We start from the raw sequence: 13,997 nt of genomic DNA on the forward strand, positions 1-13,997 counted from the left end.
GGGCCGGGCCGGGAGCGGGACGGGAGCGGGGCGGGGCGGGAGCGGAGCGGAGCGGGACGGGAGCGGGGCGGGGCGGGGCGGGAGCGGAGCGGGCCGGGCCGGGCAGCGCCGACAGCCGCTTGCTGGCGTTGCCGCGCCAGCACCGCCCTCCGTGAGCCCGGTCACCCCCGGCCACCCTCCCCGCGGAGAGGGGGACCCCCGCGGGGCCAGGGCGCAGCGGGCGCCAGAAGAGACTCTTGGTCCTCGTGTGCTGGCTCTGCTCGGGTCTCCTCCCCGCCACTTCTCCGCCTCGGCCGGCCCGGGACGCTCCGGTGCGCAGTCCCGCCTCCCTGGGCGGGCCCATACGCGACCCTGCCGGTCCTGCGGGGAGCGGTCTTGCGGAGAGCGGCCCAGCGGCCGCTGGTCCCAGAGCGGCGGTACCTCGTGCTTTGGGATTGCCCGTAGGTTTCCCGAGGGATTTCCCTGCACGTGAACGGGGAGGGAGTTTCCGTCGCCCGATTCCCATCCGGGCCCGGGTGCAGTGCGGCCTCCCGCCGTGCCCCGAGGACCGAGGGTGGCCTCCATCAGAGCCTTGCGGCCCTGGGCTGTGGAGAGACCGGGCCGGTGTGGAGTGTTCCTGTAAAACCCAGGCAGCAGGCAGTGCTTTTTTTCCTAAATATCATATTACCTCACTGGTTTCATTTTTACTTTTTTCTTGCTCCTTTATTGACAGAAATAAATCTCAGTGGGGTTTTTTTGTTGATAAATGTTCCTAAATGCTGTCTTTTGGGGATACCAAACCTCAGGCTTCCAAAAGAGAAGGGAAAAACCAAACCCAACCCATTAACGATTCAGATTTTAATCTAGCCAGGCTGGAATCCTCTGGGTGCTGTCTAGACTGGCTGCAGCCACAAGTCCGTAATTAAGGAACACACATACATCCTAACATTAGTTTACCAAAAAAGGTTGGGAATGGTTGGCGACTGGGGAAACCTGGTTTATGGTGAGCTACTTGATCATCATCTATTTATTAAAGGGGTCAATACACTCTGGAAATGAAGGGGGTTTGGTGAACTGAATCATGACAGAGCTGTTTGGTAAATCCTGCTGAGCAGATATCAGATGTTCTCTGTCCTGGATTGGGCAATCTCATAGTTTCCAATGGTTGGGGAGTGTTTTAACCACTGAAGCATGAGGTTTTGATTTTTTTTTAAATTTTTTTTTTTCCTAAAAGAGAGGATTGTTGTCCACACAATCTTTTTTTGCCATTTTGACCATGTTCACATTTTTTGCTCAGTCTTTGGCTGGCAGATGAGAAAGCTAAATCTGAACACACTGTTCTTGGCAATGACTTGTGTTTCCACTCTTCCAGTCAGTGGGATCATGATTTCCATGTTGAATTTGCTTTCCCCTTATTGTGAAGGCACTCAGTTTTGCCCTCATTGTTTCCCAGGTACTGGTTTCTCTCTGGCCCTTTGTCCCTGGCTCAGTGTAAGATGCATCAACTCATGGCAGTGGCAGATTTTACCATGTTTCTGCTCTTGCTCCTACTTGGTGCAAAATCTTCCCAGCAGGAAGCCAGCAGTGCCTGGCTCAGCCATATGCTATCAGCCAAGGAGCTTTCCAACAGCTGCCACTGCCTGAGTGACTGGCAGTGTCATCCTGGGGGACAAGCACCCCCGTGCTTGTGTGCTCCTGCCTCTGCTGACCCCCTTCCCCAGTCCTCCCAGCCTCCCAGAGCCACACCAGAGCCTGCAGGAAGGACTTTCCTCACGCCATGTTCCTGGGCTCATTGGATTGAATTTTATAACAAAAGCCATGGTGCTTCACAGGCACCTGTTTGGTTTTAGTGATCTGTAATAACAACAAAAAAGTAATTTTCAAGTGTGACACAGCTTAATTTATCCACATTGGTGGGTTTAAGAGGAATACATCATAAATGCTCAAGGTCCCTTTGTATGCAGTGGCTCTTTGTAAATTGACTCCTCCAACAAAAGTTGATTTCCTTTTCCAAGTCAGCATTTTGTACTTGTACAACCCGTAATTAGTTTGGGTGGCAAGAAATAAAGCTCCTGGTTTATATTGATGGCGGGATAGCCTTGGGTCTTGCCCTACCAGCCTCCTGTTGGACCACATCTTCCAGATTTCCTGCCCTTCACTGGAACTCGCAGAAGAGAAAACCCCCTTGGAAGGCTGTTCCTTTGTGCTGGATCCCAATTCTTGTCCCATTTCCTGGCTAATGCTCCCCACTGCTAAGGGCTGGTCCTTGCTCAGAATTATTCAACATAATCTGTCCCAACAAGTTTTCCCTTTGGTTTTCAAACCCCACACAAAGCACTGATGAAAAGTAAGATTCCTTCGTTATTCCTGAGTCATTCTGTTGCAAAGAATCCACTCAGATGTCTTGCTGTCTTGTGTCTGTACTTTTTTGGGTCTGTGTTCAGGCTTTGTACATCAAAATAAAGTGAGCTCTGCTTTCATGCAGAAAGGGCTGCGTCTGCTGCAATGAAAGTGTGGAGAGGAGGGTGACAGCACACATCTCAGGAGATGTAAGCGTACATCTGCCATTCAGCTTTATTTTATTTTGGATAAAAAATAAATCTTGATTCTGACAGGCAGCTACTGGAGATTTTAATCAAAGTACTCAAGTCTGCATGAGCTGCACAAGCACTTGGACACTCTGGCTTCTCCCTGGAACAAATGAAGATTTCTATGGAGCCTGAAATCTGAGCTGAGAAGTGTGGAACTTCAAAGTGGATGTTTAGTCAGGGATGCGTCTGAGACATTCGGCTACTTGGTGATGCAGAGTGCTCAGGAATCCTGCGCCTGAGCTGCTCTGGGGTACTGTGTGCAACTTCTGTCATGTCCCGTCTTGTCCATGCCCCCTCCCTGCCTGGTTTGGTCTCTTGTGCAGCACCGTGAGATCAATTAGTCTCTGCCTCCCCTTTCACACTCCCTCAGATCTTCAAGCCTCCAGAAAAAAACCCTTGACACCAGTGTAAAGAAATGGTGGCCCATTAATCAAGACAGAGCATGTGCCAAGCTACTTTCTGTGCTGCTCAAGTGAGGATGGCAGGTCACACACAGTCACTTTGCAGGTTGGCTCTGCTCTGCAACCTGATTCTCAGCAGTAGAGCCCCAACTTTACAAATTTTCATTTCTGTAGTGACTCAGTTTTTGCTAAATAGGAATATCCTAGGCCTCCTCCAAGGTGTACACTTGAGGATATTCCTTTTCCGTGCTAGACAGCAAAGGAGATGAAGGGGAAAGACTGGTAACCTTCAAAATACTGTTATGGCTATGATGTTCTTCTCAGAAACACCCAGACCGAACTGCCCACACTTGCAGGCATTCCACATCTCACCACACAGCCCAAAGTAACCCAAACTCCGAGGGATTGATTTTCATCTTCTGGTGTTCCTTCATGCAGCTTTTAACTTTTCCACTTCCTGAGTAGTCACTTGGTTACCATTAAGCACTGGTTAACAGTTTCAAAATCCTTGGTATCTTTCCTAATATTTGGCTCAATAACCTGCTAGCCAGCAGCTTCACTGCTGTGGCTACAAGCATTCCTGCTGTCTGCAGATGCATGTAGAGCTGTGTCATTCCTTTGTGCTGGCACCAGGAAGGAAGGTGAAGCAGAACCATGGGGGAGTTGGGCTGTGCTTTGCATCGGCTGCAGCCCACCTGCTCCAGGTCATTAATTTTTTAGTGTAGTCAGTCCTCACCTTGATGTTGGTGCTGTGCGCATGCCTGCCCAGCACCTCCCTGCCCCTTGCCCCATCCCTCTGCATCTTCAGTGGTTCACAGCACTGGGATGCCTCCACAGAGGCCAACCCACAATTCAGAGGTGTGAGACAAAGCGGATGCGCTGGGAGTATGCCAGGTCCAAGACATAGAGCAGCAGGTTGACATAGGTGAAGATGGCAATCACCAGCTGGCTGTCCCAGGGGCACTTCCCCTTGGCGCAGAGGCCAGGGCGTCGTGGGGAGCCATACTTGCTGTCAAAGCAGAACACTGGCCAGATGACCGCAGCACTCATGTAGAGCAGCACAGCCCCAAAGGTGTAGATGACCACAGAACGCTCAAAAGGGAACCACAGCAAGGCAGTCTTACCTGTGACACTGAAGGCCACTACCACCACTGTCACCACAAAGCAAAAGCTGTAGACAGCCACACACCACTGTGTCGCCACGTATTTACCATACTGGCTGTCGTTCACCAGTGCCCCAAAGATGATGCAGGCCACAAAGGCCTGAACGATTTTCAAGAGCCCAGAGATAGTAGCCATGTAGCTGGTGACTTGTCCTGGTTTTGCCCTGGTTAAGAACACCTCAGTGGCATACGCGACAAACAGAAGGCCCGCAAAGACGCTGGCTGCAATGCGGAAATCTCTCACCTCACAGCCGATGGGGTAACAGCCCACCTGGACGAAGTAGAGCGGGTAGATCACTGCAGCTGTGATGGACATGAGTGTGGCAAGCATGGCAAAAGCAGCAGTAAAGTTTCCCCAGGAGAGACTCAGGCAGCTGTGCAGGTGTGTGAACTCACAGGTGATGATGAACACAGTGATGGCAAAGCAGAAGGTCCAGACAAACATGCAGAAGGTGCCATATGCGGCACTGAACCCCCCTTGGTGGGCAACCAGGCTGAATGTGGTACATCCGAAGGTCATCTGCAGCAATCGAGCTATTCCTACAGGGGAAGTCACAGCAGCTGTGTTCAGATATGGCCCTCCCGTGCTCTCCATTATCTTTCCGGTCCAGCAGACAATGCACTCAATGCCTTCTCAAATGTCCTTTCTGGCTCTTGCACCTTTGCCCTGAGGCACACCTGGTCCCAGCTCAGTGGAGTGGCAGCTCAAATCTCGCTGGTCTCTGCCGGCATCAGTGGGAGCTGCCTCTGACGCTGCATCTCTGGCAGCTCTCTGCACAGACCTGCGGCTGCAGGGAGGTGACTGGCTGGCTCTGCCCACTGGCTGTAAGCTCAGGGTGCTGCTGTTTGCTCTCTGCTTCCTCAGGTCTGAAACCTGCCTCTGTGCTGTCCTTTGGCTGTCTCCTTTCCCGTAGGATGGTGCTTTCCCTGGAGGCTGACATTTATTCCATTTTCGCTCCGCAGCTGTAGCTTTATGCTGCACCGTTCACAGGAACCTGGAGTATAAATAGGGGTTTTATTAATAGTTCTGGAATGAGTCCTGCCCCCACTCAGCTGTTGGGAGCGGGTGTTATTTAACACTGAAGCTGCGAGCTCCATCAAAGGCTCTTGATTATCCTTCTGCTGTTCTTTTAGAAACTCTAGGGTCACTGGAATGCTGCCGTTCTCCACACAACCCCCTGCGCTGAGGGGAGGTGGCTGGCTGTGGCAGTGGGCTGTGATACGGCCGTGCTGCAGGAACAAGAGCTCAGTTCTGCAGACCCAAGAGCCCCTGAGAGGGGGCACAAGCCCAAAGGCAGCACAAACCCTATAAAAGAAAGGATTTAGGCCAGAGGCTGAATAAAAGCTGACTCACTTTGCTGCAGTTGATCTGGAGCAGTGATACATTTACCTGCTGTACTTTGTGTGACAGCTTGTGGCTGTGAAGGTTTACAGCACCCGTCCTCAACATTTCCTTAAACTCTTCCCTGTCTCTCTTTTAAATTTATGTGGAAATCAGTTTTTCTTGTATCTCTGAATGCAACAACCAAATACAATTGTTTTTTAAAAAATTGCTTTGATATTCTTAGCTCTGTTTTGGAACACAGATTTCAATAAATAGTGTCAAACCCTCCCTCCTGTGAGATCAAAGCTTTCACAATGAGCCATTCCTGGTATACAGTGCTCCCCAGACGTCACCTCTCCCCACAAGTGTCTTAATTCTATCTCCAAAAGCCCCAGACAAAATTGCTGATGTAGCTTCAGAATGGGACTGGGTGAATGTTTCCACCACAACATAGTAGAAAAATTCCTCCCTTACCCCACAAGCAGCATTGCTGACTCCTCACCTGCAGTGGTCATCCCAGTTTGGAAGCAGAAAAAATTACTGATGGAATGGCTCACATGAGGACAGTACAAATTTTTGGCTGTAACGATAAAACGATAAAACGTGCCTACCTTCAGCTTTGTCACCATCTTGTAACCTCAGTGTCTCTTTCATTCATCTCAAGTACTTTCCATTTTCCTTAGAAAGGCCTCTGGTGCTAAAAGTACAAAAGCCTGCATTCATTTGGGGTGGAAGTTGCACAATTAACATCACAATAACCAGGAAATGCAGCAGGACAGCTGAGGAACTCCAGGTGAACAGGTTCTCATCCTGAAATCTTGCCTTTCCTGACTCTCTATTAATCCTTCACTTCTAGCAGGCCTCATTGGCAGTGGGTCACTTTCTGTATTGTGGCACTTTCTGGTGCATCACTTCCCCTCTGCCCAGGGACCAGGAGAAAGCACAGGGACACCCCATGTCATGGCCTACCTGAGGACACATCACCCCAGCAGTGACACCGGGGCTCAAGGCAGAGCTGGTCCTGCTGCTCAGCTTCTGCTTTCCCATGGGAAGTGGTGCCCCTCTGAAGAGCCCTCAGCACCAGTCAGTGCTGGCAGAGGGCAAAGGTCCCCAAAATCACACTGGCGGAGCAGTGCACCAGACAGACCACGGCCACTTTTCCCTCAGAAATAAAGAACCTCATCTAGTCAAAAGATCACAGAATACAAACACATGGCACTGAATTCTTCCAGTCTTGCGCTTTTGTCACTGGCTTCTGCACGGCAGAAAAGAGATGAAAAACATAATCAGGACAATTCTACTTTTATATCCAAGTCATTAAAATATAGAGGATATCAGTAATTTCTGAACTGATCATAGGGAAACTGCACTGACATTTTCCTGTTCTTCAGTTTCACTGGGAGCACCAGTCATTTTCTCTGTAGTTTTTCTTTATCTTCAATCTGTGTTAATCCCATCATGCACAGGAAGACAGATGATTGTGGTGGTCTGTGTGTGGTCCTGCCCGAAAAGGAACCAAAGGGCTACAGTTTACTTACCCAAAACAAGGGATCTCACAAGCAGCACCACTGTTCTAACCTGGCAAGGTCTGTCTTGAAAGTACAGGGAATTTTTCTAAAATCAGGCCCAAATTCTCTGTGGCCTATATGCTGTGTAACCATGTACACAACTGCAGGCACACACAGTTGGTCCCAGGACCTCGTGCAGTAGGGATGTGCAGCTGTGCTCCTTGCGCAGGTCTCCCCACACCCCCACACTGTGCTGCAGGGTGAAGCTCTGCTCCAGCCACCCACATGCTCCCACCCAAGGAACGGTCTCCTCTCCAGCCTCAGTTATGCATTCTCAATCCCTCCCTTGTTCTCCTCCCACTACTATCAAAGGGGATTCTCTCTGCTGAGGTGGGTGTGTTCCCAAGTGACTAGAAGAGAAATATGTTGGTGCTTGTCTTATGTTCTCTGCCTTTTCTGCTCCAAATGCTTCTGATGCTCTGATCAAACATTTCCCTCACTGGAAGAGAGGCCTTTGCAGCAAAACCAGATCTCCCTCCACCTTACAACGCAATGCCCTGGACAACCTGGGGAATCACAGGCAAGCCAAAAATGCTGTGAAAGTCTGCAAACATCAGGTGCTGGGTGAAAGTCTCTGTACTTAAACCTTATATTACAACCTCTTCATCAGAGAAACAATGACAAGGAACACTGCAATGGGAACACAGAAATCTAATGAATACAAAACGTCAACACCACCCTTAGCCCTCTCCCAGGCACAAGCGACCATCAGGATAACCCATTCAAATGAGCAGCATATACAACTTTACAAAGACATAGGTATAGTTCTCTGGTCAGCCCTTATAAATAGCATTTTACATATTAAAATAAATATGTCCACGTTGCCAAAGTACCAAGAGGTTTCTTCGTTATTAAAAAAAAATATGTTACAATATCATTTATATTTCTTGCTTAGTTTAAAAAAGTAATAAAAAAGTCATTTTATAAAATAATATGAATAAATTGAGTACAAGAGTGTCCATCCCTAGCACATGTCCTGGGTCTGTATATTGTGACTCAGCATGAGATGCTAACCTCCAGGAAGTAATGTAATCATTTCTTCACTTCTAGTTGGACAGAAGAAATCCAGTGCTTGCTTTTTTCACCACTTGTAATGAGTCTATGATGTAAAATTCATGGCAAGGGAAGATGTCCCAGATCTGGGGAAGGTTCTCATTGCTGCTATTTATGGCTTTGCTTTGCTACTCCCTGTATCCGACTGCCTTGTGTAACACAGGAAGAGGATGTGACCGGCTGAAACTTAGCCCAGGAGTTTGGAGGGAACAAGTTCCAGCCAAACAGTGTAAGCAAGAAATTGCTGCTTGCCTGGTTTTTTGTTTTTTTTTCTTTCTGTTCTTGACACACCATAAGCGTGCAAGAGTGTGGGAGCATGTGAGTGCACAGGTGTGAGTGTGCATGGGTATGAGCATGCATCTGCCTGCAGAAACGTTAAGGAAGAAGATTAGAAAGTTTGGGAGAAGGGCTGAGAGTCTCTCTCTCCCCTCCTGATCTAATCTCTGCCCCTCTGATGAGCCCTCCCTAGTTACCACTGCTGAGCATCCCCAGGAGTTTACTGGGCTCCAGGCCCTGCTGCTGTGCCATCTTCTGAACATCGAAACCCATGTGCATGAGGAACTGGATCACATTCATCTCCTGCCCTGTGAACTGGTCCCTGATTGTGGGGCACGAGGGGTTGCAGTGAGGCCATGGACAGCTGTCAATCAGGTGAATTGGGCAGCCTTTCAGAGGAGCCTTCCCATTTTTGTTGCTCTCATGGAGGCTCCGATCCCAACAGTGCAGGGCACGGGGTAATGATGTCCCCTTCACCTGGATGTCAGTCCAGTGACTGAAAAGACAAACCATACAGATCACATTAGAGGGGTCCGGCTGCCAGGACAGGTTCATTCCCAAGCTGCATCCCCGTTCACCTCTCACAGGATCTGCACAAGCACTTACTTGCGTGTGATGATCTCGTGGGACAAACAGGCAGGAGCAAAGCTCGCTCTAAAGGAAAAAACAGAAACGTGGATATGTCTTGAAGGACAAAGTAAATCTCACTGAATCAAACCTTCCAGACTAGGGAGAGGGTGGAATTTTACACAAAAATGAAAAAGGCAAGATTCTTGATGTAGATGAACTAACAGTCACCAAATTTACAACACTCCTTTTTCAGCAGAGGTCTGAGAACACTAGGACACTAGATAAGAATGTCTCTTGGAAACAAATGAGACAGGTTTTTCTCAATGAAACACTTACGTCACATCCTTCAAGGTGTTTCTCAGCTCTCTACCCAAATTCTGGATGTAGAGCCACTGCCCTTCCTGAACAGGCTGGCCAGTTAGGTGTACGTTGTCTACAGTAAGCTGGGCCTCATCGAAGAGCCACTGGACAACAAAGACTGGGCCTAGAAAGACAAAAATTTCAGAAAAGGGATTGCTCCAAGCTAGTTACAGATACAGAGGAAACCCTAAGTCCATTTGATCTCTCTCCTTTGGTACTTACATCGAAGAGTGGGGTAAATCTTATATCCAAAAAAGCAATTCCATTCCTCTCCCTCTTTAAACTGCAGTTTACAGCGTTCAGGAACAATGCCATTCCAGTATCTAGAAGACAAAGCAATAACAGAATGGGAGGCACAGGGCAATCCTAACAATGTATCCTCTCCATATCCTAGTTTCTGTTTGGATTAGAATTTCAACTGACAGAACAGCTCTCACAGAAGCACTGTCCCATCAACACATTTTAGAGCATCTACAACTGTACATGTTCTTTCGCACATCTAGACTTTCCATTATTGTCTTTTCCAATAAAATACTTGAAAAACCACTGATGTAGACAATACTCCTTAAGTATCAAAGTGAAGGAACACAGAGGAGGAGGAGATCTTTTCCACACTCTAACCTCTTAAAGTAGTGTACTTTAGAGCATCTGACTGTACCTTATTCCTCTTCTAATGGCTTCTGTTGGAGCACATGTTATGGTATCAATACAGTCGGTTCTGCGATACTGTTTGTTATCTAGGAACCATCCAGAGTCTGCCAAGCCTCGAACCTGAATCCCTTGATAACCCATCTCCTCCAGCTGCTCTGCCACTCGATCCACATTCAGGAGCACTCCTGTCCCTCCAGCACTGCAACAACAACATCAACACTGCATGAACACTGTAACACTGAACCTTCTTCAGCACTGACATGCTATAAAGACCTTCATCTACCCACAAAAGAGCTATCCAACCATTCACCACAAACTTGGTAGACACCACATTATTTCCTGGCTTTGCAAAACTCAGAAATAAAGCTAGTGCTGAGTAATAATCTGGTAGCTCAGAAGTAAAGTCCTGTTGTTACTCTCTTTCCTGGGAGATACATGTGCTCTGTATCATTTCCAAGGGGGTTGGCAGCTCAGAAACTAAAAGCATCTGAAGTGAGACAAATTCACTCCTTGCAACTTCTCTATTACGCTCCCATGTAATATACACTGAGTGTACCAGAGCTTTGTGCAACACAGGATGATCCAGAGCACCTGTGTGAGACAAGTTTGGTTTTTATTTTGGTGTCCTGAAACAATTCACAGGAGGTGTGTGTCTTATGATGTTGGCCAACAGGAACCAGCATTCTTGATGCACAGAAGAACGCAAAGCTTTGTTATCATTTTCTCAGTTTTCTCTTAAGTGGACCAGAAGCTGATGAAGTAATATGGTATCATCCTCTGTTGACCACTTACAGGAGAAAACTGACCAGAGATACAGGGTTTGCTGTGTTAGTGTTACTGTACTCCTAGAAGAAATGTTTCAGGAACTGCTGAGACCTCCTCCCTTAACAGCTTTCTGCTGTGGAAAGCTCTCTTCACCAAACGGAATCTTGTGGATACCTACCTGCTCCCCGCTAGCAGCAACACTTTTGCAGTGCTCAGACCTTTTCCCACCAGCTCCTTTATAACCTCCTGTATGATCAGTGCTCCCATGAAGGCATATTCATCTGGAAGACAGCTCAGTGTCAAAAAAATTCCTTCCTGTCCAGGCTCAGACTTTTACTTCCTCTCCAAAAATGTTTAAGAACCTTCCAAAGGGATTACGAATCTAAACTCAGGCTCATTTTATCCACCTATACCAAATACACCTAACAAGAGGTTCTCCCCCACCCCATACAAAATGTGCTGCCCTGAAAGAGAACAGAGTGAATCGAATACTCAATTACACAAGCACCTTCCTATGACAGTGCTTAGAAATGAGTAAACTTGGAAAAGGAAAACAAGAAGGAAGGTACTGGAGGAACACACATCTTCCTACCACCTGGAACCTCAGTTCCAACTTACTGCTTCCCCGTTTTCCCAATTCATCAAGCCAATTCAGAGAAGCAATGCTTCACAAGATGTTACGCATACACAGACACTGCTTCCTTGGCATCACCGTGGTTGCTGGTGTGTAACTGCTCCAAAGGAACAGCTCCAAGGAGCTGGGATGAGGTGAAAAGGTCCCTTACTGTGACACCACCAGAACGACATCTGATGGTAATGCAGCATGTATTAAGATGAATTATGCTGTTTCCCAAAGAAACCTGCAGACAGCTTTAGCTTGACACATGATGGCTCCTGCCTAAGGCAAAACATCCTTCTGATAAAAGTCTGACACTAAATTCACAGTCCTGCCTCTCAGGTCAGCCATGCAAAAGTTACATGCAACAGTCCATGGTCCCTCAGCTACAGCAATTAATTTGCTGCGTGCTGGAACCTGGAGATTCATCTAAAAGGAATTTTGTTCCTCTAATCCTTACATACTGCATCAGTGTAACATCTCTGCAAGCAGTGGCTCTGAACTATGTCAAAACAGCCTGAGCTAAAGAGATCAGGATGTTTTATCTGGAAGTAGCTTGATATTCTTTCCTGCCCTTCAGCAAGAAAAAGCCTGTTTCTCGTCCACGTGGTTTCACAGAAGTCTGGCCACATCCTTTAATGTGTGATGTCTGGGGCAGCAACGGCCCATCAGCAACACTCACTTTTCTCAGACTTGGAAGAGGCACCACTCCAAACATCACTTGAGCAATATGGGATGAATCTGTAAGAGAGAGCTGTGTGAGTCCGGCTGTGCCTCTGACACGCACAACAGGGTGAGGATGGGGTCACCTAGCTGGAAGAAAATAAAATCCTGGGAAGGGGAAAAGGGAAGAGTTTCTGTCCAATTTGACAACTTACCTTCCTGCACACCAAGTGACAACTATAACTGTCTTGAATTTTCTCCTGAACACTGGTAGTTTTACTGAATTAAATCAATAAATAACGTGTCTTTTACCAATCTAATTGAAGCACTAAGCTCAGTGGATGGAACGATGAACCACGACTTTGCTCTCAGCTATTCTGCCAACACAGTGGATGCCCTGTCACAGGGCAACTCTCTGTGCTTCAGTTTTTCACATGGAAAATGAGAAGAATCTAGTCAGTGCAGTGTAAATGCTGACTGCAACCATTGGAGGTTTTTGCAGGAATTAACTTCTCATGTCTCTGTCTTGCAGAAGATAAATTAACATCCCTTCTGTGTAGATGCATATATAAACTAGTCTCTCTCATTTCTCTTCTTTGAACTAGGAGAGCTGCTCCACATTCTTCTCAAATTGTCAGATGCGTAACACACTATCAGCCCACCGCTCATGATGGATTCAGCACTGCAGCTGTTTGAGAAGGCTCTCTAAGGTATCCCCAGTTTTTCTCCATTAGATCACCCCAAAACTCCAAGGAGATTGAACTTAAGTTTCTCTGGACCTTGTCAGCCCTACATATTAGAGAGTTGAACTGCAGCAAATGAGGAAACACACAATTTCCTTTTCCAAGTATTAGTCTTAACTTGTCTCTGCAGCACTCTTGCTAGCCTAAAAGGCAGGAGATGCTGTTTAAGTATAAAGCTATTTCCCTCCGTTGTCCCTCCTTACACCATGTTTGCATTCCACCAGTGGGGATTTTCTTCTGGCTGAGAGGACAGGATTCCAGTTCCTGCAGATGGGCACAAAGAAACAAGAAACATACAGATGACAGTCTGTGATTTCAGAGGAATCGTGGGAGCCTCATGCAAGACCTCTGACCACACAGAAAACAAACATCCATGATGAAAAACATTGGCAAGGGAAGTGGAAGGAACATTTCTAAATTTGCCCTTAGGCAGATTTGACATTAAGAATTTGATTCGTGCTACAGATGAAGCCTGTCTAGAAGCTTCTTGTAGTACAGAAGAGACCTGTGATGCCTATTTAAGTACCTCCCCAGAATACAAATCCTAGCAGGTAAATTCCAATATACTCAATTAGATGATCTGTGTGAGTGACGGAGGTTTGGCTGCCTAGGAGGCTGCAGCGTGAGAAGAGAGCGAAGAGAGCAGCACCCATTCCCGGCGATGCCTGCGCACCCAAACGCCTGCCCGTGCCCGCGGCACGGGATCTTCACGGGGCAGCAACCAGGCACCTTCCAGGGCGGTGGTGACAGCGGGCGCTACCTCAGCCCGGTCCCAGTCCCTCGGGGTTGCCCAACGGGGTGGAGGGGACGACTTACCCACGCGGGTCGCGGGCCACTCCCGGGAGCTCATCAGCCGCCGCATGGTGTCGTAGCGGGTGTCGCAGTTCTCCCTGTTGAAGCAGTACCACCCTCCTGGCGAGAGGACAGGGGTCAGCCGCCCCGAAGGGCCGGGGGCTCGCGGGCGAGGGACGGCGGCCCGCAGGGGCCGGGGCACCGAGGGCAGCCTCGGGTCGCCGCCCCGCTCGTGGCCGCCGTTGCGGAAGTCGGGGGCGCCGGCGCTCACCTTCCAGGAACAGCAGCCACCGCCGACTGCCTTTGGACTCCTTCAGGTAGTAGCTGCGGGCACAGACAAGGGGCAATGCCTAAGCGGGAGCCGGGCCCGGCCGCAAGGCTCTGGAGCCAGTCGGGCCGGGGCGCCGGGACCACGCCGAGGCGACGGGCGGCGGGCAGGGGCGGCGGCTCTGGCGGCGGCGCCGCTCGCGTCCGCCCGGGGA

General features: G+C 48.6%; 3 protein-coding genes across 4 annotated transcripts in view; 1 reads left to right on the plus strand and 2 right to left on the minus strand.

Moving 5' to 3' along the window:
* Nucleotides 1-2,529: 2,529 nt before the first annotated feature.
* Nucleotides 2,530-7,490, minus strand: MYADML2 (myeloid associated differentiation marker like 2). Its single transcript, XM_042025708.1, has one exon. The coding sequence runs from the start codon at nt 4,727-4,729 to the stop codon at nt 3,824-3,826; it is 906 nt and encodes a 301-aa protein (XP_041881642.1). The 5' UTR covers nt 4,730-7,490; the 3' UTR covers nt 2,530-3,823.
* Nucleotides 7,491-7,657: 167 nt separating this feature from the next.
* On the minus strand, nt 7,658-13,949 carry NOTUM (notum, palmitoleoyl-protein carboxylesterase). 2 transcript variants are annotated; one of them, XM_042025704.1, is made up of 10 exons: nt 13,787-13,949; nt 13,540-13,635; nt 12,927-12,987; nt 12,000-12,058; nt 10,880-10,982; nt 9,944-10,135; nt 9,508-9,608; nt 9,262-9,409; nt 8,962-9,009; nt 7,658-8,851 (listed from the first exon to the last, which is right to left on the minus strand). In XM_042025704.1, the coding sequence occupies exons 2-10, from the start codon at nt 13,583-13,585 to the stop codon at nt 8,545-8,547; spliced, it is 1,065 nt and encodes a 354-aa protein (XP_041881638.1). In that variant the 5' UTR covers nt 13,586-13,635; nt 13,787-13,949; the 3' UTR covers nt 7,658-8,544. The 2 variants fall into 2 exon arrangements, with proteins under 2 accessions (XP_041881638.1, XP_041881639.1); XM_042025705.1 differs by lacking the exons at nt 12,927-12,987; nt 13,540-13,635; nt 13,787-13,949 and adding an exon at nt 12,196-12,920.
* The window catches only part of ASPSCR1 (ASPSCR1 tether for SLC2A4, UBX domain containing), a 46,072-nt gene continuing 45,888 nt past the window's right edge, over nt 13,814-13,997 (plus strand). The window contains exon 1 of the mRNA XM_042025691.1: nt 13,814-13,832. The gene's annotated coding sequence lies outside the window, so the exon portion shown is untranslated. The remainder of the gene's footprint in view (nt 13,833-13,997) is intronic.

This window comes from Corvus kubaryi, unplaced genomic scaffold (assembly GCF_017639235.1).
Source record: "Corvus kubaryi isolate FWS band 111438036 unplaced genomic scaffold, C.kubaryi_AGA036_p1.0 37272, whole genome shotgun sequence".
NCBI classification, from domain to species: domain Eukaryota; kingdom Metazoa; phylum Chordata; class Aves; order Passeriformes; family Corvidae; genus Corvus; species Corvus kubaryi.

Coding starts and splice junctions, on each gene's coding strand:
- NOTUM (XM_042025704.1), bottom strand. CDS start 13,585: ATGCGGCGGCTGATGAGCTCCCGGGAGTGGCCCGCGACCCGCGTGG. Junction 9,609..9,943: donor GCCATTAGAAGAGGAATAAG/GTACAGTCAGAT, acceptor TTTGTCTTCTAG/ATACTGGAATGGCATTGTTC. Junction 8,852..8,961: donor CACGAGATCATCACACGCAA/GTAAGTGCTTGT, acceptor TTGTCTTTTCAG/TCACTGGACTGACATCCAGG.
- MYADML2 (XM_042025708.1), bottom strand. CDS start 4,729: ATGGAGAGCACGGGAGGGCCATATCTGAACACAGCTGCTGTGACTTCC.